This window comes from Aplysia californica, unplaced genomic scaffold, assembly GCF_000002075.1.
Source record: "Aplysia californica isolate F4 #8 unplaced genomic scaffold, AplCal3.0 scaffold00155, whole genome shotgun sequence".
NCBI lineage: Eukaryota > Metazoa > Mollusca > Gastropoda > Aplysiida > Aplysiidae > Aplysia > Aplysia californica.
Window position 1 is genome coordinate 1,092,044 of NW_004797425.1, and position 23,049 is coordinate 1,115,092.

The following is a 23,049-nucleotide window of genomic DNA, read 5'->3' on the forward strand; positions in this document are numbered from 1 at the left end:
GAGAGAGAGAGAGAGAGAGAGAGGGTGAGAAACAGTGAGAGAGAGAGAGAGAGAGTTTCTGAATTTAAAAAAAACAGAGACAGAGAGGAAAGGAATGTGTGTGTGTTCGAGAAATAGACAGAGATCGAGAGAGAAAGCGAAAAATAAACACGCACAACACACACACATCATCATAATCATAATACACACACCCACACAAGCCGTCATCAATGATTCACTTAAGAACAAAACCACCAAAGCAACATCAGCTGACGACAGCCGGTTCAGATCCGTCGTGCACAGGCCTCGTATGTGACACATTTGGCGCTTTTAAATAGGGTCTTTCCACGACAATAAACTCGAGCAGAAACTTCTAAGTCCTTTTTCTTAGCAATGATTCAATTTACCACTTCAAACAACATGCGAGAAGGTGTAAACCCATATTTTATACGAAAAATTTGAAAAGTCTACAAAAATATTAGATTCTAAGTAATAAAGGAAATAACCCGTTTTTTGCTTTTCTGTAAAATATTGTCGGTGGCCTTCGACTTCGAGCCTTCGAGCCTTCTTCGTGGGTTTGTGCACGACGGCAACGATATGTAGCCTAACACTTTGACTCTGTCTAGAAGTACGGTTACTTTCAGTCTCTTCAGCCTAAGACTCGTCACTCCAAAAATAAAAGAGGAAACAAAGAGAAAAACAGACGCATTATTACAGCAAATCTTCAACTTCAGAAAGATTAAATTTTCGGATTTCTTCGGTCCGTCTCCAACAGCAAACAAACTAATATGAATTAGAGTTGTTTCCCCTGACTAAGTAGACTCTTTACTAAAAGGTGAGTAAAAATGAAGAAGTTTCTTCTTATTTGTGCTAATTGTCGACATATACCATAATTATATATTGAATTTAAGAACTGCTCTCACTCAAAATTTTAATAATTCTGCTTTAAAACGTTTTAAAAATAAGGAAAAAACAAATAGTTAATGTTTGAAGAGTGAGATATAGCAGCACAGATATAAAAATAATATGTATCCTAAACGGTTTTCCTCTTATAACACATTATGTATTTTACGATACGAGAATGTGTAGATTTTAATTTTTGCCATTTTGACAAATTCCATGTAATATATTATTAGATATGTATTAGGTAAATGTTACAAAATTATTTTCAAAAGATTTGAATATTGGTTGCTGTCACGAAAAACATGTTTATACTCTTTTACTGGTATTTGAACAAATTAGAATGAAATTCCTTTTACGTCCGGTCATATTGCGCATGGGCAAACGCATATTGGCAACTGTTGCCACAGAAGCATTCACATGAAAAGCTCTGTACCTCTAATTCAAGAGGCTGACTGAACAAAATAACAATCATCTCACTGGTTTGTATACATAATCATAATGTGCTGTTGCTATCAAGATATCTAAATCAGGGATCTAACAGATTTTTTTCGGAGTATGGTCACGGATTTAACATTTAAGTTCTCTAGAATCTAGATTCTAGATGCTTTCTTTTTAGCGGCGTTATTGTTGGCGTTGCGCCTGAGCAATTCAAACACAAAAATCCCTTGCGAAGCTAGACTAGATCCTAGTCCTACGCAATTGTTGTTTGTTTTGCTTTGTTTTATTCTTAATATTTATTTTGTGAAATCAGTGTCCAACTAACTGACAGGTAGGCGTGTGCATGCTTGTGTATGTGTGTGTCGAAAGGGGGAGGGACACTTAACAGAAAGTAGAATGATGCAAACTATTTTCTAGGTAAAACAGCCGTCTTGTGTGACATCAGTCCGGGACACCCCTGTATGCCCAACCGCATGGTACCAAAGATTCTTTACTACATGATCTTTGATGGCACGACGCTTTGGTGCAATGTTTTTCAACGATGATCTTCAGCGCATTGTTTATCGGGGAGGGGGTAGTCTTCTGGCGTCTTTAGTTAGGGTAATTTTCGCGCTCTTTGCGTTTACCATGTTTCATTTTCAAGCGTTAGCTTTCTTCCTGTTCCGAGCATCAACTAAGTGATCTTCCATCATGTCCAAGTACCGGAATTCCGAAATGTTATTAATATAGATTTACTGGAAACCTTGTAACCAGTCAGAGCATGGATGATGAATGACGGGCTGCAGTTAGCCACTAGTGTGAAATTTAAATGTGTGAAACACGTCGATACGGATAATACGTCCAGCCACTGACCCAACATGTTGTTCCATGCAGTATCTCCACCAAAGATCGTAGTAGAGAATCTTTGTCTCCTCGGCCTTCTAAAAATAGTCTGTGGGTACCCCAGGATAAGTGATGACATCAATTTGATGACATCACATTACTAAATTTAGCAGCCAATCAGGCAGGTGCGTCGTTCTACGTTTAGCTGCCTGGGGGGGGGTGGTAGGATCTGATTCCTTTATGTCTGACTCTGTATCCAAATGTTTTTAATATTCTCCATATTTTAATTAAGTATATATAGCACATCTATGACACTTAACGTAGAAAGTAGAATGATGCAAACTATTTTTTAGGTAAGACGGCCACCTTGTGTGACATCAGACCGGAATACCCCTGTACACCCAACCGCATGGCACCAAAGATTCTCTACTACATGATCTTTGATGGCACGAAGATTTGGTGCGATGTTTTTCCATGATGATGCTGCTGCTTATAATCTCTTCTGCGCATTGTTTTTTTGGGGGGGAGGTAATCTTCCGGCGTCCTTAGGGCAATTTTCACGCTCTTTATTGTCTTTGGGTTTACCGTGTTTAAATTTCAAGCGTTAGCTTTCTTCCTGTTCGACTGAGCATCAACAATCTTAGCGATCTTCCATCATGTCCAAGTACCGGAATTCCGAAATGTTATTAACATAGATCTACTAGAAACCTTGTAACCAGTCAGAGCATGGATGATGAATGATGGGCTGCAGTTAGCCACTAGTGTGAAATTAAACATGTGAAACTCATCGATACAGATAATACGTCCAGCCACTGACCCAACATGTTGTTCCATGCGGTATCTCCACCAAAGATCGTAGTAGAGAATCTTTGTCTCCACGGCCTTCTAAAAATAGTCTGTGGGTACCCCAGAATATGTGATGACATCAATTTGATGACATCACATTACTAAAATTAGCAGCCAATCAGGCAGGTGCGTCATTCTTCGTTTAGCCGCTTGGGGGGGGGGGTTGGAAGCTGATTCCTTTATGTCTAAATCTGTATCCAAATGTTTTTGATTTTCTCCCTATTTTTAGTAAGTAGCACATCTATGACTTGCCTTACACAATTGTTAAGTACTCATTTTTTAAATGACAGTAATGTAGAGCTCAAGATCAGTCACACAAGCACACACATACACACAAACACACACACACACACATACTTGCGCACACACACATACACACACACATGCACGAACGCACACCACAGACTAACATTGACACTTACACACACACACACACACACTCATGTATACACACACACACACACACACATTCTCAATCACCCTCTTATACACGCACAAAATCTCTTGATCTCTCTCTCTCTCTCTCTCTCTCTCTCTCTCTCTCTCTCTATATATATATATATATATATATATATATATATATATATATATATATATATATATTTATCTATCTGTCTATCTATCTATTTATCTATCTATCTATCTATCTATCTATCTATCTATCTCTCTCCTTCTCCCCCCCTCCACCCCCCAGCCTCCCCGATACATACATACATGTACACACTCACACACGTGTGTATACACACTCACATGACGTGTATACACACACACACACACGCACACTCACACAAACACACACACACACATGTACACACACACACACGAACACAAAACATTCACAATCACACAGACATTCACAATCACACTCTCATACACACACAAAATCTCTCTCTCTCTCTCTCTCTCTCTCTCTCTCTCTCTCTCTCTATGATCTCTCACTTCCCCCCCCTCCTCTCTCTCTCTCTGTCTCTCTATCGATCTATCTATCTATCCATCTATCTAATCTCTCTCCTCCCCCTCCCTCTGACACCCACACATACACACACACACACACACATACACACACTCATAGATAGGGATTGCTGTTGGAACAGTCAGGTCTGTGGTTTTCCTTTCCAAAAATAGGTGTAGCCTCCTCTTTCTTCCTTTAGTGAGCCCTCATCTGGAAGACGCTGATCACTAAGTGCAGCGATGTCAATGTTGTAGCGTTGAAGTTCTCTCGTCGCAAGGGCGGTTCTTCGTTCAGTTCTTTTGGTTTTTGCTCTATCGAAGAGAGTTCTGATATTCCAGGATCCAAGGATTATCTTTCTTTTTCTTTTTCGTTGTTTTTGACCGCAAAATGGGTGAGTTTGTCAGCCACGATAAACTGACCAGACTTTGAATGGCAGGCATTTTCTTTGGTCACTTTTTCTAGACCCTTCCCTTGTTGAGGGTGGGTAGTGCAATCTTTGAGAGGCTTCCCAGTCGCCACTGAGTGCTGCCGAGAGATCCTGGTGCCACGGTCAGGAGTCAGACGGCCACTTGCCCAATGACTGTCTGCGTGCAGGTTTGTGACTATAACTACCAGGGCTCACCTGCCCCTGTTATTTTCGCCACTTGCCTGTCGCTGCAGGGCTTTGGAGTGATAGTGTGGATGATGAAGATGGTGATGAGCTGTAAAATTAACCTGTGTGTGACTTTGTTTAAAATGGAGCTGTCGTTGCACAGTGGCAGTCCCACTCTCTCGGCCTAGGAAGCCTTTACCCAGTGGCACGGAGACCGTTACGTCTGGAGACTGTCAGGCTGCAGTGGATAGCCAGACCTTCTTTGGTGCCTTGTCCATGCCCTCATACGTTCCACAGCACTTGCTTGTACCGCCTTCAAAACCGTTGGATCTTCAGCTGATCTCATCATAATAGTTTGTTTTTGAGAACATCTTTTCTGACATTGTGGTAGGCCATAAAAAAAGGAATGCCATGGTGGATCAGTTTGAATCAAGCAAAAGTCTTGCCTAGGCCATTTTCAATGCTCAATAAACCTGTCATCTTGATATAAAATTTTAGCATGGTTTGAGACCTTTAATACCAGTACACTCTATTTTGGCATATTTGTCTCATGCTCATTGCTCATCTTTACATTTTTCATTTGTCCACAAACCAAAGCACTGGCCTTTCTAGACCTGATACATTTCCCATTACCATGTAGCAATGTAGAAAATGGTATATAATCTGATATTTGGACATTTTGAGGTGAATACATGGACCATATTTATTTATTCTAAGGCAAGATGGGAACTTCATGAGAAATGAAACAAAGAATTTTCAAAACATGAATATAGGCTGTACATGTTTTGGAACCATACTTTGTTTTTCATTGTTTAATACATTGTTTAAATGTTTTGATGTATTCATCCAATGAAGTACTTGGGTTGTTTTTGAGGGTTGAATGTGTTTATCTTCAACAGGTGTTCTCAAGTTGTTTCATGAAAAAAAGTGACTCAGGATGGGTCAGACATTACAACGTGCTGCGCAGTGGACATCTGCAAAAGATGGAGCAAGAGGAAAACTTGAGTTCTCCACCCTGAACGAGGATATTCTCAATCATATTCTCAATTTTGCTGAGGGCAGTGGTGGCAAAACAGCAGAAGAAAATTCACTGGTCTTCAAAAAGCCATTAGTATGGACCACTTCATTAAAACCCTCTGCATTTTCAGGATCTGGCTATGTGGAAAAGTAAGCAAATTGATTTTATGTCATTGCTTTGATTGTGTTCAAACTATGTATGGGGAGGTGGACTGGAACAATGTGAAGCCTCAATCTGTTACTTTGAGACATTATTGCTTACTCAACAGATTTGTTGTATTTCTGAAGTAGATGTGATTTATGTTTGTGATCAATGTTATTTCAACTGTCAGTCAACGGTAATCACTTGTTTGTATTTCTTGGCAGTTGAAGAGTTCCATAATAAAGTATGAACAAGGAACACAACTTTCAGTTCAGAGGGACTGCATAACATACTAATCTGTATCTTCCTCAGAGGCACATCAGTTGTTTCAGAGGCAACCTCAGCCAAAGATGGGTCACCATTGTTGGAACTTAATGGCAACAAGCTTAGCATTCTCACATTGGAGCAAGGAGAGCGTGTTCTGCAAATTGCTGGAGACAAGAAAATGGTGGAACTCAGGGCTTGCTTAGAAGGTACTGTATTTACATATATGTGTGTCATGACACGTTGGAGTCAGGAGCTCGTTAGTTTTTGGGCATGTGAAGTTATTGATATCATCTTAAAGCTTAAATGTTCTTTTTCCTTGCTTTTGATTTTTTTAAACACCCTTCTATCTTGAATAGAAGTCGAGATAATTGCAATTGAAAGAGGTGGGGGTCGCCCAGTTTAACAGAGGTAAAATTAGCTAGAAAATGGCCGCCAAAGTTTAGTGAGTTCCATAGCTTGAGAGTCCTTGGAAACTGAAAATTTACATTTTCAGTGCCTTTAATCAACATTTCCCAGTAAAATCCACACAGAAATGTTTTATTAAATGGACATAAAATGTGCTGAGCCAAAAAAAAAAAGATCCATAAAAACTGTCAAACTGGCAGAAAAAAGTCAGTATCTTCGATTTCATTATTTTGACGAGTGCCTGATTTCACAACAATGCCTCACATGTGTCATTTTACTGACATTCAAAACTTTTCATCAAAATAATAAATGTACAGAATACCGTTTGCCTTATACAAAGATGTTCAAAAATCTATAAAATTTGTACCAATGAAACATTTTGATATTTCCTGTAGACAAGACATTCTGGAAACAGTTAGGAAAATTTTGTTTGGCAAAAGCATATCTAGGTGCATATTGTATTTTCTGACCAGTGTACAAACTCTGAAAGTCACATCAAGTAAAAAAAAGTATTTTGTGAGGGGGGAATGTAAGAATCTGTCACACTCTTCCTCTCAGAACATGTTCCCTTTTACTACAAAATTGTTTTGAAAATGTTGTCTGTGCCATCCAATCAGTAAAAAATGTTAACATTAAATTTCAATGTTTATATATGGAAGCACAAAGCCACAATGTAAGTAATTGCAATATCTTTGTCACAGAAAAATATTTTTAGCGACATTTTGCATGTGAACTTTACAACACATACATAACATTTCTGATTTATTGAGGTTTTCTTCATCGTTTCGTGTGCATTGTAGTAAATACTGTATGTTTTTACTTTTTTTTTTACAGAGAACAAAGATCCAGTGGCAAATATGTTGGGAGATCGCTTTGCCACTGTTGATGGGGCTGACAACTCTATCTATCGCTACATTGAGGAGATAAACAAAGAAATCGAACAGCTTGCCAAAACATCTGAAGGAAATGAAGAGAAAAGTAAAGAGCTTGAAGAGAAAAAAGTGGTGATCAGTCTTAGGCTGAAGTTGCTTCGTCTTGATGAGCAGATGCTGAATGCCAGCATTATCAAGATCTCAAAGTAAGAGCACAAAGGACTTTGATTATTTCACTTATTTGATGTATTCCTTCGAATGAGCTCCTTCTTTTCCTATAGATTACTTTATATGTTGGAATTTTTTTTTATCAGAGAATAGTTTTTTTGGGTTGGTTTTAGTTTTTTAAAAAGTTCTCATATAGAGAATTTTGATAATCATCTATAAAATTATATTTCGCACTCCAGAAGATGTATAAAAATGGTTTGCAAATAAAAGATATTTCTGTTCAAAAGCTTTACACCAAAAACTGCCATTTGACTCCGGGCAGCATAAGTAGAAACCAGTTATTCTTAGGTGTTACATGATAGGCTCTCGCAATAAAAAAAATTTTTTTTGGGTAATGCAATCATATTTTATCAGTTTGCTTTTGGAATGATTGTAAATGACATTTAGGAGCTTCTGTTTTCGCATATTAGAGAAGTGATTAAAAGGGTAATCTCCTTCTTTGTATGCCATAATATAAATCAAATCAATTGATCGTGTCGATGATTAACAAATGTGTAGTGCCCTTACACAATTCAAAGAGACAAACACTTTTGTAAATTGAAAAGCATTCTTTAAATATTTCTATTTTCTGTTGCAGTGATTTGAGATTGAATCCTAAAATTGTGGACGGGGAAGTGTCTGTGCTGAAACAGGTTTCTGGTGATGACTCAAACAAACATGCACTGGAGTTTATCAATTATTATGGTAAGAAATGTGGTCTTCCTGCTAATCATTTCTATTGTGGTCGGCTTTGCCGACTTAACTTGCAAAATATGTTAGGTTACATCCAAATGAGGGATCAGAAATCAGATGTCAAGAATTTTTTTTTTGTCATTTAATTTTGGCTTTGATGTCACTCATATTTCAGATAAAGGGATGTATCTAATAATTTCTTTCCAGATTCAGATGCTCCGATATCTTTCGTTTCTACGAATATTCTTTGGTACATTCCTAGGGAGTTTTGTTTGACAAAAAGACTGCTTGATTGCAATATGTCTACACGCCCACTTGAATATTGTCCTTGCTTTCATTCTTTTTTCCCCTACGTTTTGTCAATCTTACTCTTATTTTCGCTTGATATACAATAATGTTTCAAGGTACATATACTCTAGAACATAGTGAAAAAAATACCAAAATTTAGAAAACATGTTTGAGGTTTTTTCTTTTGAAACTGAATTTTTTTTTTTGCTCAATGAAATGTTGGCACAGGAAGAGTGGTTCAATAGTGTGGAAAGACTAAGAGATAGTAAGTGCTAAGTACAGTTGTGTCCTTGGGAAAGGCACTTTACACGAATTTTCCTCACTTCACCCAGGTGGGAATGGGTACCCGGCTATAGACAGCGAAAGATCTTGTCAGTTTGTTAGTGTTTGAGCGCTTAATCGGCTGCTTGCACTGTATGCTTCCCGGGAAGCTGAGAATGTTTCGGAGTGTTCTATGGTCTGCTGGGGTAATAATATAGTGTAAAGCGCATAGAGCCTGCTGTTGAACGGGGATATGCGCTATAAAAATGCTATCTATTATTATTATTATTACGTTATCAATTTTTGTGTATGTTTCAGTCATACAATGTACTTATTCTTCAGGTGAAACATATGTGTATCAGAATGGCTGCAGAGCTCAACCTTGGAGGCAGCTAAATGGAGATATTTGCTACCTGGTGATCAAGTGTTTTGACATGGAAAACCCTATCTATGTCACTGCCAACACGAGTGGATACTATCTAAACAAGGTACAAGTCTGTTTCAGTTAAAAGACTTGTCCATACCAAATTTGACAAGCACTGTATGTAGATTCAGTCTTTATTTCAGTGTGTGACTGTTGTACGTAAACAAGGAAAAACTAGTACTTCCACCCTGTTTTCATGCATGTTTTTTTCTATTGTACCGATAATCAAGTATGATCAAACTTTTCTATGCTGTTATAATCTCAATTTGATATTTTTTTCTCCTGCAGGGCCCATCTGATGACAAGAGTGGTCAGCTGGACTATGAAAAGCCTGATGCAGACACTTACAAAGACCTTGTCACACTCATCAAAGCCAAATCTCCAAAGTTTGCTGAAATGATTGAGAAACAGGTGTGCATAATTTGTTGTCTAGAAATTCTGCTGGTGGAGATCTTTACTAAAATTGCAAAGCTGTTTCCATTATTTTTGTGCGGTTGTTTTTTTTTAGAAAAGATATATTAATGTTAATTTTCCTCTTTTTTTCCTCTTTTTTAATAGAGAAGATGAACATCTTGGTCCTTCTTGTCATAATAAGTGATGTTGGCGAAAAGACTTAACCTCAACTGACATAGTAGTGGGGGAAATACGGAAATAATGGAAAATGGAATATTAAAAAATAAAAGTGCTCATCGCTCATGCCATGCTTGTTCTCAAGCCAAATGTGTGAATTTGTACTTTTATAAAGGAGTAGGCCACTTGTTTGAATGTTTTTTGTTGGTTCATTGATTCTTTAAGTTAATAGTTCACTTTTTCATGTTCCAAAATTGAGGTTTCAAATTTAATTGATGAACGAATCATACCAAAGAAAAAGAAAGTGCTGAAACTTCCCTGAATAAATGAAAATGGAGTGAACATCCTTCTTGCCGGTTACTTTTGCCACGTATCACAAGGTCTGTCATGTTGTGGATTGTGTTCTCCACTCCCTGTAGGAGTTCACAGTGAAGCAGAAAGAGACAAGCCTAGACCATCATGGAGCCTACAGCAAAGATGATGAAGTGGACGGAGATCAGACGTTCCGCTCTGAGCACCAAGCAACCTGGCAGCAGAAAGATCAGCAGCAGGATAAAGAGCGTAAACAGAAGACACAGACCAAGGCGAGACTGGAACCCTCACTCAAGTGGAAGGCCCTTGGCCTGGAAGAGGATCAGATGTCGTAGGCAGTTTTCCTCTTTGTTTTATTTCACTCATGTGTGTATTTCTATACTAACACTTGTGAGATGGCATTATAAATGTTTTGCTCATTGTATCAGTGATTGATTCTTTTCATTTGTCTCGATGACCTTTAGATCCACTGCCTAAAAAAAAAGTATATTCCCTAGATATATATATAATTATGACCTATATTTATCAAAAGTTTAATAATATGTCATAGATCTCTTTTGGTTCTTGAGACCAGAACAGATGACTGGTTCATCTTGAGCTCAAACAGCTTTGACTGGAAATAGCTCCCAAGGCCATTTTTGACCCTTAAAAAGGAAAAAGTTAAACCGAAATTCACTCAATTTTAAAAAAATTGTTTTGACACTCATTTCGAAAGATGGGTGTTTGCCATGGCAACATTGTTGAAATTTTTGCTTGTTTTTTCATAAATATAGGTCACATACATTATTTCCAGAAGCCTTATCCTTTCAATCGCTTCCGTTACTGTCCTTGACTTTGCCTGTCATCACAAGCTCTCTTCTCCTGACAGGGACTGCCCTCCATAGAAACCATTACCAATGCCTTTTTGAATGAAGGGACCGAAAATGAATCAGGCTCAACAGCCATGTCTTTTCAAGATAACGAAGAGGACTTATATTACCTACCTCATCGGCACAGACACCAATGGACCCTTGGCCCCGCAGAGAATGTTCTAAAAAAGTACCTTCGTATTTAAAGTATTGTTGTTTTGATGGTTTGGTTCAACTGTTTCAGTAGTGTGGTCACTTAAGGAGGATTTTCCTAGTCATCTGTAAAGGAGGAAGAAAGTTGGACAGAGACCGACAGGAGAGCCAACAGTCTGCAAAACTTGAAAAGACATATATTCGAACTGTTTAAATTAAATTTATGTGGAGCTCAGTGTTTACTAAGAAATTAAGTGGCATTATGATATGGCACGTTCTTTCGGAGCAACCCAATCGAAAACGTTAAGAAAGAATTTCATTCTCAATATCAAATGTTTATTTACTATTTTATGAATTCCCCACTTTTATAATGTAACAAATATTGATCTTGCGCCAAGGTAATAGAAGCATTTCACACTTTTGGTTACAACCTGTGGAGCAAAATGAGAAATCTAAATTCAGGATCACAATACTGTAGAATAAAAATGATATTGAATGTCTTGAAGTCTGATGGTTGGCATATTTCATTTAAATCATTTATTAGTTACGTGTCTTTTATTATGAGTTCAAACAGCATTTAAGACTTTTTACTAATGAAAGGAATGTTTTACTTTAACTTTCAAATTTGTTCTTGTTTCTTTAGTTATCTTTTTCAACAATTTGACACCCCCTACCCTTTCCCCTTTTTTTTTAGTAATGTGGTCTCTTCCTGAGAAATGTATTGCATCTTGTCTCAAGTATGCTTTGTAGAAAAGCTTCAAATATCATTGAAAGTAAAACTGATCTGACTGTGTAAACACTTCTTATGATTGCTAAACATTTCTGTTGATAATACATTTTCAATGCCTTAACACTTTGCACCCATGCAGCGCGCAGAGCGCCGAACACTTAACCCCACGGACCAGGTTACAGGTGCGTTGCACGCTATATCACACCGTAGCCAATAGGCGTCCCGTGGGGAAAAAGGACGGCTTCTTACCGTCGCCGATCGGCATCCCGAGGAGGCATAGTGTTAACGCATGAAGGGGAATAAATTTATATCTATTATTGTGATGAAGTTGAGATTTGCTTGAGCTTATCAACCAACCTTAACCACAGTGTTTGTGATTTTTTTGTGGTTTGCCCTTGAGGGAAAAAGATAAAGAGAAATTGCATATTATTACTTTAGCTTTGTTATCCTTAGAAGCTCAATTAAATTACTGACAACATACAGTATTGATTAAAGAATTTCTTGGTATTTTTCACAAAGTCTAATATTGTTGTGGCTTTCAATGAGGTACTACTATAGTAAGAAATATTGACTTTTGAACTACTCTTTACACCCTATTTATGTTCAGATATTGACTGAATGGTTGCATTTTGCTCTTTCCCCCAGGAAACATTCACAACAAATTAAGAAGAAACGGAAGAGTTCTGTCCTAGTTGATCAGTAAGACCATCTTTATTTTGCTTTTAATTGTTTTGATCACAATGACATCGCATAGAAAGAGAGCACATCCTAAGATTTGCAGAAAATATGAAGAAAATTATAGGTTATGTTCCTGACTGTACTACATTTAGTCTCACCATTTGCATTAACATTTTTTTTTCTTTGGGATGGATGGCAGCGGTGAGGGTTATGAGCTAAGGTATTTACTATCAGTGATTTATTTGGAAAAGAATATGTCATTGATTAATTTGAAAAAAAACCCAACAGTCCCTTTTATGTATGGAATGACTTTGTGCCTCACAGAGACTGTGTAGAGATGGTCTAATTAACTGATTGACAAATAAAAGCTATCACTTGCAAAGAGTTTCATTTACTAAATAAGTTTTATACCAGCAATGACAATTTTAAATCGATTGACACACAAAAATTGTAGACTGAATTATAGCCTTTGTAGCTGTCTCTTTCGACTGAATACTTGACTCACTTTCTTGGAGATATGACTTAGCAGTAGTCTCTTTGGCAGATTAGCTGAAATGTTGAAAAACACACAGTTAAGCGTTAGTTATATTCTAAATCAAGGCACTAAATAACAGACTTGATCATACCTTGATATTAAAAAAAATATGTCTTTCAAAATCTTTCTCTGCAGGGTTATGGGAACAAAATACTTTATGTTCCCTTTTACATTCTCTGCTTCTTTTTCTATACAGAAGGAAAAAAACAAGCAGTAAAACACCAGTGGGAGAGCAGGAGGATCATTTCAGCGAGAGCTCTACAGAGAGTGAAGAGGAAGAAGAGGCAATTGAAAGAAGAGCGGAGGCAAATGCGGACCTGCCGTCGGAGTACTGGCAGATCCAGAAACTTGTGAAATACCTCAAGGTTAGAGTGCTCGATGGTTACAGGGCAGAAGGGCAGAGTTTCAACCTCTCCTTGTTTTTGACGTAGAATATTGGGAAATTGTTAACTCTTTGAGCTTCTTTTTCTCAGAGCTCAGGGAGTAACTGATTGTGAGATCTTTTCCTCTTAGTGCAGTTGATATTTATGCTCATGACAATTCTATCGACAAAAAAACGTAGGACAGAATCATTCCTACTTGACAGGTAGCCACATGCTGTTTTCGAACGTACTCTTGATGTTTATAATGACTAGAGTGACTTTAATTTTGAGTAGGAATTAATTTTGAATTTTTCCCACGCAGTAGCCCTGAGGGCCTGCTTTTTCAAGATTTTAGAACCGCCAAGGGGTTTTTTAATATGCAAAATTCTCACATGGGACCTTCCAAATTTTTTTTTACTCCTCTGAGGAGAATAGATGCTCGTTCCTACTTACTTTAAGATCAGGGAATGAAGAAAACAGAAAAAGAAAAACCCCGAAGCTGGCAGGGATCAAACTCCGGACCTCCTGGTTGACAAGTGAACACCCTATCTGTTGAGGTACTGGTCCCCCCTCCCTAACCCCAAAGCTGATCCACAAAATAATCTAACAGTAAAATGAATGGAAATAATTGTCGTCTTTCCCAGGGAGGTAACCAAACAGCGACCATCATTGCATTGTGCTCCTTGCGAGATTTCAACCTGGCACAAGAGACGTGCCAACTGGCAATCCGTGATGTCGGTGGACTGGAGGTGCTGATCAACCTTCTGGACACTGAGGAGGTCAAATGCAAGGTCAGTCAGTGCAAGATGTGCCTTTGTCAAAGGTGCCACTTGCCTGGAAATTTTTGGGTTTTAAAAAAATAATTCCAAAATTATGAACTGTTCCAAGTTTGAGTGGGGTTGCGTCTAAGATTTGATGCTCACCTTTTTGCACTTTAGTTAGTTTAGGAGTTAACTCCTCTGGAAAACTGTCTTGTTCTACTCACAATCTCTTTTACTGTAATGCAATGAAATGTTTTAAGAGTGGGCTATAGTCTCAACAAACAAAAAAAAGGAAAAGGAAAGTTTTCTTCAAAGACAGTTTTAGGAAGCAAGTCAACAGATAGATATGTTAATATTTTTAAACTGAAAGTTTGTGCTGGGTACTCTCTCCTTATAAAAAAAAACTTTTTGTGTGTGTGATTTTAAGCTGTAAAATTTAAGCAGTCATAGTAGGAAAGGAAGAGACTTGGAAATTTAAAGATCTTTCTGGGGATAAATCTTGTTTTAAACCTCTTCACTTTGTGAACTATACAGTACTTAATAAGCATTCTCAGTTTCTTTCCCAAATCTAATAAAAGAAATGAAATTGTCACAGAGAGAGAGGGTGGGAGGGAGGAGACAGACAGAGAAAGTTAGTGAAAGACAAACACAGAATGACTTTGAACAGGATATTTTACTTTTCTTTTGCATATTTCTTGTTACAAAAACTTAAATAAATTCTCCTCAGATTGGAGCTTTGAAAATTCTGAAAGAAATCTCTCGCAACACTCAAATCCGTCGTGCTATCGCCGACCTTGGAGGCCTTCAGACTATGGTCAAGATCCTTCGTGATGCAGACAAGGATCTGAAGTGCCTGGCAGCTGAAACCATTGCTAATGTCGCCAAATTCCGCCGTGCCAGGCGCACAGTCAGACAGCATGGAGGTATTCAACGTTTGGTAAGTTATATTTTTTCTCTCAATTTCACGGGAAAAGAGGCATAATTTGGATGAGTATGTGGTCTTGTTTTAGGGCTATTAACTCATCAGCACACAACTAATCCATTATAACAGAAAAAAATAGTGGAAATCTAAATACGTTAAAAAATGCCCATCCATTCTCTACTCCTTCTATTCTACTCCTTCTCATAAGTTTTTGAATTCAGCCTTTTTATCATCATCAGAGTAATGTGTTGTTGATAAAATGAGTCAGATACAAACAAATAAACAAATACAGGAGGAAAGCGTACAGAAATAAGAAATTCCCAAAATTATAGAAAGAAGTTGAAAGGGTGTTTCTTGAGCCGTGGACAAAGGTAAGAGATAGAGCTTTATATTTCAGTTCAGCCTTTTTTAACCCTCTGTGGTCACTTGCCGCATTAATGCGATGTTGAAAATTTTCCGATCCGGTCCCTTTACTACGCAGCTTTGCGACAGGCGGGAGAAGTGTGTTGCAGTCACTCTCCTGGCTGGGTGACTAGATGGGGTATTTTGTACTGCTGGCTGTGTGACTCCAAAGTGTTATACAAGAATATGTGAGGCATGGTGGTGAAATCAGGCGCTCGTCAAAATAATGAAATCAAAGAAACAGGCATTTAGCAGCCAGTTTGGCAATTTTTATTGAATTTCAGTTTTTTGGCTCTACTGCTTTATGTCCATATAAAAGACATATCCTTGTGAATTTGTCCGAAAAACGTTGATTAAAGGCACAAAATATGTAATTTTTCAGTTTTCAAGGACTCTCAAGCTATTGAAGTTTTTTCAGATTTCAAGGACTCTCAAGCTATTGAAGTTACCGAATTTTGGTGGCCACTCTCTTTCTAATTTTAACACTGAAACCAGGGAACCTCCTCTCCTTCAATTGCAAATATCTCGACTTCTGTTTTAGATAAATGTGTATTTCTTTTAGTGGAAGTGCGGGAAATGAATAAGCCTTTAGGTGATACCAATAATTCTGCATGACCAAAAATTGACAAGCGCCTGATTCCACCACGTCGTGACACATATTTTGTTTCTCAGCTGAATACTCTGCAGTAATCAGGGCAAATTCAAACTAGCTTGATCTGCTTCTATGTTAGATGATGAAGGAGTCTTTTTCTTAAATTATCTAAATTATGTTGAGAGCAGTGAAAAACTTTACAGATTACAATTACATTAAAAAGGGATGATTATTCTCTATGTCAGGTGAACCTCCTTGACTGTGTGAAGCTGACCAATGTGACGATGACCCCTGAGATGGAGCTGAGTGTGGAGGTGGCGCGCTGCGGTGCGCTTGCACTGTGGAGCTGCTCCAAGAGCAAAAAGAACAAAGAGGCCATGCGCAAAGCCGGCGCCATCCCTCTGCTGGCCAAACTGCTCAAGTCAGAGCATGAGAACATGCTGATACCTGTGGTGGGCACGCTGCAAGAGTGTGCCTCTGAGGTGAGTGATCAGTGTGGTGCACTCTCTGGAAAACTGATTTTTTTTTGGGGGGGGGGGGGGTGGTTATGGCAAAAACAATAAGCGACACAAATGCAGGTTTGCTGTCTTGAATTGTCTAGCGAAAGTATGTGAGAACTAAACTAGAAATGAGGTTTTCTTCTTTTTCTCAACACATTCAAACACATTTATGGCTTCAAAGTATGTAATAACAAAATTGGAAATGAGTTTTCCCTTCTATTTTCAATAAATTCAAAGACATATGGTTTCATAGATGTTGTCATGTATTTTTGCATAGTGTTAAAATGTGTATAAAAGTGGTCGGAGCACGGACCCTTGGGGCACGCCAAATTGCAGGCTAAAAATGGTTGACATTTCACCACTTACAAGTGCAGACTGTGTACGATTAAACAAATAGGACTCAAACCATTCAAGAACAGTCCCAGATAGGCCAAAGCTATGGCCTAATCTCCTGATCAAAACTGAATGATCGATGGTATCAAATGCAGCACTTAGATCGAGTAAGGCAGAAACAGAAACTTTGCCTTCGTCTGCTTCACAAAGGAGGTCATTCTGGACTTTTAAAAGTGCAGTCTCTGTGTTGTGAAACGCTCTGTTAGCAGACTGATAACATTCTAACAGATTATTTTCTTCAAGATGTGCTCTTAATTGAGATTAAACAACTTTTTCTAAGATTTTAGACAAAAATGATAGGTTAGAGATCGGCCTATAGTTCTTAAACTCATGCGGGGATAACGACTGTTTCTTTAGTAGAGGTGTTGCGACTGCGTGCTTAAAACATGAAAGGAGTGAATCATTAATAATAGCTGTTACAACATCAATAACGTCAAGATGGTTGACTAATAAAGGTGTTGGGATAGGGTCAAGGCAGCAGGACTTCGTTGGTGATGACATTATGATCTCTTTCACTGAGTCCTGTGAGACAGGTTTAGAATTACATGGAGGTTCCCGTGGAACTCCTCAAATTCAGATACAGACAGGGGCGAAGGCTGACTTGTTTGACAGGGTAATTAAAGTGAAACGGTATCAGATATGGCCTGTAGATATCACACAAGAATCTTACTCGAGGCGGCGACTCTGAGTTGTGAATGAAAACAAATCCGGAATTCATATTGTATGTTCAACCGCCAAAATAATCGGGAAAGTATCTTATTAAATATCAGTTCCAACTAAAATTAAATTTAACTTTAGATGTGAATACATAAACACAAAGCAAAGAAACAGAGATGTCAGTACTATATCTATATGTTATAGATCTACCAGTAAGTCTAACTCTTTGGTAGAACATGACAATTATCATTTTTTAAATTTCACATTTGGCTGTTTTTGTTAGCCTTTCGCGGCCAGGAGCTGGTGTCATAATCGAGGTCACGATCTGATTATAGGACGGTAAAAAGTCGAGGAAAAAAAACAAGCACACGCAGCAGTCAAGAGATTATTAGGAGTTAGTTCCCCTCACATTTGTGAGGTAGACTCGACCAGCGTTAGTTAGCATACATAATCAGGGCTTGAGATTGATTTTAACTGTGGCCCCAAAGGGGTGAACAGGGTATATGTGGCAATGAAACAGCTTGGACTGCTATTTACATGTTCCCTTCAAATCTATTGGTAGACTCTTCCAGACTCACTTTAAGCTTACTTAATCAAAGCTTGCAACTGCTTATGGAGTGGCCCGAGAGGGGTGAGGAGGCTATTTCTGAGGCCGTGAAACCGTTTTGAATGTTAGACATACTGTTCATTGTTGATTACGAACGTCTTTTTACATTTAATTTAAGAGGTTTGCGTTTAAGGATGAATTTGACAGCGACAATGTTTCAAAATTAGGAAGGGAAGCAGTGATTATTTGATTATAGACGCTTCGCCCCTGGGTACAGATGAACCGTGTTTATCCATTGGGTCTCTTATTGTAGCAATTTTTTCCCCAAAGAATGTTCCAAAGTTATTTGCTAGCTCTCATGTGGGAGAAGCACAAGGAATAAGGGCAGATTTGGATTTTCCATAAAGTGAATGGACCTGGCGAAAGAGACTTTTTGATGTTTTTGACTTTGATATCATGTTGTTGTAAAAGGAACGTTTTGCTACGATTATGAGTTCTTTGACTTTTCTGTGGAGTTGTCTATAGATGTCCCTGTGCACGGTGAGTCCTTGTGCCCACCATCTCCTCTCTGTTTGTCATCGCTCCGTTTTGCCTGCCTTTATCTCCAGTGTCATCCACGGCGCCGACGGTTGATCTGTAATAGTTCTGGATCTGAGTGGGGCGTGTTAATCAAGAACACCCTTTGTCATGATATTGTAACTATCTGCCCTGCTTACAGGACTTCAATGGCATCACGCTGCAAATAGCGGAGAATTGATCATCGTTGATGTTCTTTAAGTTTCTATTCTTGAAGACATGGCTTTGTTTATATTTTGCAGCCCAGCTATGGTCTTGCCATCAGGACAGAGGGAATGATTGAGGATTTGGTGAAAAATCTGAAGAGTTCCAATCCAGAATTACAGATGCACTGTGCTTCAGCCATATTCAAGGTTTGCTTCTTTTATTTGCCATTGCATAGACAGCTTATGGGTTGTTGTTTTTAAAGAAATTTTTGTTCCTCCTAAATGTGGTCCTGATACATGTTGCTAAGTAACATTCAAGTGCACTCATTAAAATCTACTTAATTCAAAGTTGAATATTCTGTTATGCCTCTTTTAAATTGATTCTTTAGTTACAGAGGTAGCTGTTCATCAGAACCTGTAAATCCAAATCTGTAAATTGAATTTCCAACAACTACAATTTTCTGTTTTTGTGGAGATAATTTACATCTACATCTCTTGCGTTTGGTTTTGTTTTTTTCATAGTAAAGCACTGATGTAGGCTACTTTATCTCTTTCAGTACGCAAGAGATTCCACAATTTTACTCCGCAGCGAAGAGTGTTACTTTTTAAAAAGCTATGATTCTGTCAAATATTGATTGATTTATTTGTATGAGCACTTAAACTATTTGTAATTGGACAAAGGATCACAAAATGGGTGAAGATAGATAGTAAATATAGAACAGGGCCAGGTGTAGATCTTGGGATTGACAAAATTGTACCCTCAAAACGATCAGGAATCAAAAGTTAATGTTTTGATTATTTTTTCATTCAGTGTGCAGAAGAAAAGGAGACTCGTGACCTTGTGCGGCAGTATGGTGGCCTTGACCCTCTTGTAGGCCTGCTAAGCAGCAACAATGATGACAAACAGCTTCTTGCTGCTGCTACCGGCGCCATCTGGAAATGTTCCATCAGCCCTGAGAATGTGCAGCGCTTCCAGGAACTCAAGGCCATCGACCTGCTTGTGGGACTCCTCAATAACCAGCCTGAAGAGGTATGTAAATCTTAGGTGGTCTACTGTCCAAGATATTTAACCCCCTCAGAGCTGCAAAGTTTTAGCCTGATGTGCTCAGCAAAGATAGAGACATGAGAAAACTTGATAAAATGTAATTAACTAAAACTCGATATCACAACTATAGTGAGGTCAAAAATTCATGGTGCGACTTATTGTCAAATATCACCTCAACTATCAAACATAGGTTCTCAAATTTTTGCACAATGTCTTGTATCAATTTGTCTTAACAGATCAACATTTTTGTAAACATCTGCAAGTTGTATTTTAACAATTCCTTAATAGATACTAATAAAAAATTAAAGTGGTTGGTTTCCACAGATCTTTAAATATTTACAGCTGGGGCAATATTGCTTTTAATAGCAAGTCTGTCTTATTTTTCCAATCGGGACATTACGCTTATTGAACACATGTTTTGAGAGCCGTTAGTGCAAAAAATGTGTTCACTGTAACAATAATTTCTTGTAGCCTAATAAATTTTGCCACTAAAAAGTGTCATTGATGAGCTGTGACGTAAGTCATATGCGTAATCAAAATGTGTGTGAGAAGCGGGAAGTGTTGTGAACCATTTTACCTGTGACAGAGATTTCAAGTATTTTATATAAATTTATGAAGTAAAGTTTTTTAATCCAGCCCCAATTGTTGTGGAAAAATATGATTTAGGTAAGACAAATTGATACAAACTGCTGTGCAAAGTATGGATGACATTGATTCACCCGCTAAAGAGATATTAAAGGAAGTTGCGCCTTGAATTTTTGACCGCACTATAGCTTTGTTACAGCAGTGCAGCCTTGAAACTTCTCTGATTTGTAGAATAATACTCTGTTTAACAATGCGAGCGTATCACTGTTTGATCCCAAGAGAAACAGCAGAAGACTAGGTTCAGAGCTGTTGCGGTCTCTTGGCACATTGACAATATTAGTAGGCCCAGAAGAGTTGCAGGCAAAGAGTTAAAACTACCACAGTTGGGGGATGAATGCAACACATGCTGTAAAAACTACAGTAACGATTGCTTTTTAGAAACTAGGAATAGTTTTTAGGGTGTGTGTGACCTCATTGAAGTAACCACCTCTGTGACACAACCACAGTCTTTGTCAACCAAACTCTTTTTTTTCCCTTCTGCTGTTCCGATGTGTATGTTGTCTCTTTTTCCCTATACACTAAATAACCTTCACCATATCAATATGCTTTTCTTTATTTAAATATCAGTAAGTTCCAAGTGTAAGAGTTTTAGAAATAACTGAGCTTGTTATAGTAATCACCAATTGTCCTTTATTTATGGAACATTTTTAAAAATAGAAAATAATGAATTAACCAGAAAATAAAAAAGGAAAAGAGAAGGAAATAATACTTTTTAATGTACCAGTAAGTTCCCTCGCAACTATTTACTTCTGAGTTCAGTACATGCGATGTACTTCCGATGGCCGATTTCTCTTGTTTGATTCGGGTCGATATATCAAGATTTGTCGGTATAAAAAAAAACTGGTTCAATTTGGTTGCATTATTAAAGCGGTTATGCCCCTTAGACTGCGAGCAGTGAGAGTTGTGAAGCAGCAGCTGATGCTTGGTGGTCTCGAGAAGGTCCTTGTCTTGTCCAAAGCACGATCCATTATTCTTCCCGATATTATTTTCTTTTGCTTCATTTTTCTGTTTATCTTGAAATATTTCTTTGCAGCCCTGTAGTCTTGTCATCATCTTTTCAGATCACGGATCAGATCCTTCCCTTCACTTTGTCCTTTTTATTATTATTATTTAATTTTTTAAATTTTTTTTTTTTTTTGGGGGGGGGGGGTAAATGAATATAATTATATGCTAATGCCTATTAAGAAGCCCTACATGGGCTGCTCGCTGATGAAAACAATCAGGATAAGACAAGTGCAGTTTCTGGAATAAACATAGGCCTTGAACTTGGCAGAATTGAAGGCAAAAGAAGCAACCTACTTGGAAAGCCTGAACACTGAGCAAATGAGTGACGGGGAAAGATCTGGATAGGCCTACTAGCTGTAGCTTTTTTGAGAACATCTAAGAAATAGAATGAATGGAGAATCATGATCGCCAATGTCTGTCACAGATCTGGCACTTGATGATGATGATGATGAGGATAGGCAATTACACAGCGACCACAGACACCCCCCCCCCCCTTTCCCAATATAGTGTCAAGTATTGTTAGGGCGATCGATTCAAGCCCCGGCTGAAGAACAGCCAAGATGTTGAATGAAAGAAAAACACAAATACTTAAAACATTAATGATAACAAAGAAAGGGGAAGATGAAAGTGAAACAGAAAGCGGAAAATGGTTTTGGTAAATCGCAGCTTGTCATTGTTAACTCTTTGTCTACGACGACCCGCCTGTTTAGCCGGCGTGCAACCTTGCTCTGTTCTTCACAGTCATTACACAAATCTAAAAAACCCCCAGCAAATTCATCTTGTCTGAAATAAAGCTGAATTTTTTGCAAGGATTATTTATTTACGGGTGCGAAGCATGGGCAATCAATAGACAACTGGAAAGAACAATTGAGGCGACATAGTTGTGGTTCATAAGACGCATGCTGCGTATCCCATGGACAGCTAGAAAAACGCACTGAACAAGTGTTGGTTGAAGCAAATTGCAGACGACAGGGAAAGTTCATTGTACACAATGCGGAAAGAAGCATTGGAGAATTTTGTAGCAAGTTTGATGAAAAAAGAGGCAGAGGCAGAGGCAGACGAAGGAAAAGTTACTGGACAAGTTGACAACACGGCTGGGAACAGCAAGAAAGAGAGACACCATCGCTGCAACGCAAGACAGAATGAAGTGGAGGTCCATGATCGCCCTCGCCAGTCGGCAAGGCACCTCAGTTTAATAGGCCCTGTTCATTTTAGACAAACACATGCATGTATGTAGATCTACCACGGGAACGGAAGTTGTAAGTTTTGTGATGTTGAAAAATTGATGACAAAATTGACTGCGCTCAAAGATGGAATAGCTTTCCGGTGCCCGTTGAGGATAGAATCGGGTCAGGTCAGGTCGGGTCGGGGTCGATCGCCCCTCTCGTCGCCTGAACGCAAGCGCGTTTGTTTTTGAGTCGACTAGTCGGGCGCGTTCGGCTTATACCAAGATAGCCGCTTTCCGCCCTCAAACTCGAACCGCCCTGACCAGACCCGATCCCCCAATGGGCACCCCCTATAAGAGAGTTAAATAAATTAACCCTTTCTCTGCAATGATGCCC

At 38.4% G+C, this 23,049-nt stretch overlaps 2 protein-coding genes across 4 annotated transcripts in view; one reads left to right on the top strand and one right to left on the bottom strand.

Moving 5' to 3' along the window:
* The window catches only part of LOC101853933, a 24,724-nt gene extending 23,947 nt beyond the window's left edge, over positions 1-777 (bottom strand). The window contains exon 1 of one of the 3 annotated variants that reach the window (XM_005097474.2): positions 695-777. The gene's annotated coding sequence lies outside the window, so the exon portion shown is untranslated. Of the gene's footprint in view, positions 1-191 lie in introns of all 3 variants that reach the window. The other 2 variants (XM_005097472.3, XM_013082016.2) reach the window with 2 other exon arrangements.
* Positions 778-1,274: 497 nt separating this feature from the next.
* Positions 1,275-23,049, top strand: part of LOC101857790 (armadillo repeat-containing protein 4) — a gene marked incomplete at its 3' end in the record, with an annotated part of 42,436 nt that continues 20,661 nt past the window's right edge. The window contains 15 exon segments of the mRNA XM_013082017.2: positions 1,275-1,361; positions 5,432-5,699; positions 6,004-6,164; positions 7,198-7,441; positions 8,041-8,147; positions 9,027-9,172; positions 9,397-9,519; positions 10,098-10,321; positions 12,367-12,420; positions 13,131-13,299; positions 13,941-14,087; positions 14,785-14,994; positions 16,219-16,455; positions 18,889-18,999; positions 19,604-19,822. Of these exon segments, the coding sequence (XP_012937471.1) occupies positions 5,470-5,699; positions 6,004-6,164; positions 7,198-7,441; positions 8,041-8,147; positions 9,027-9,172; positions 9,397-9,519; positions 10,098-10,321; positions 12,367-12,420; positions 13,131-13,299; positions 13,941-14,087; positions 14,785-14,994; positions 16,219-16,455; positions 18,889-18,999; positions 19,604-19,822 (2,382 nt within the window).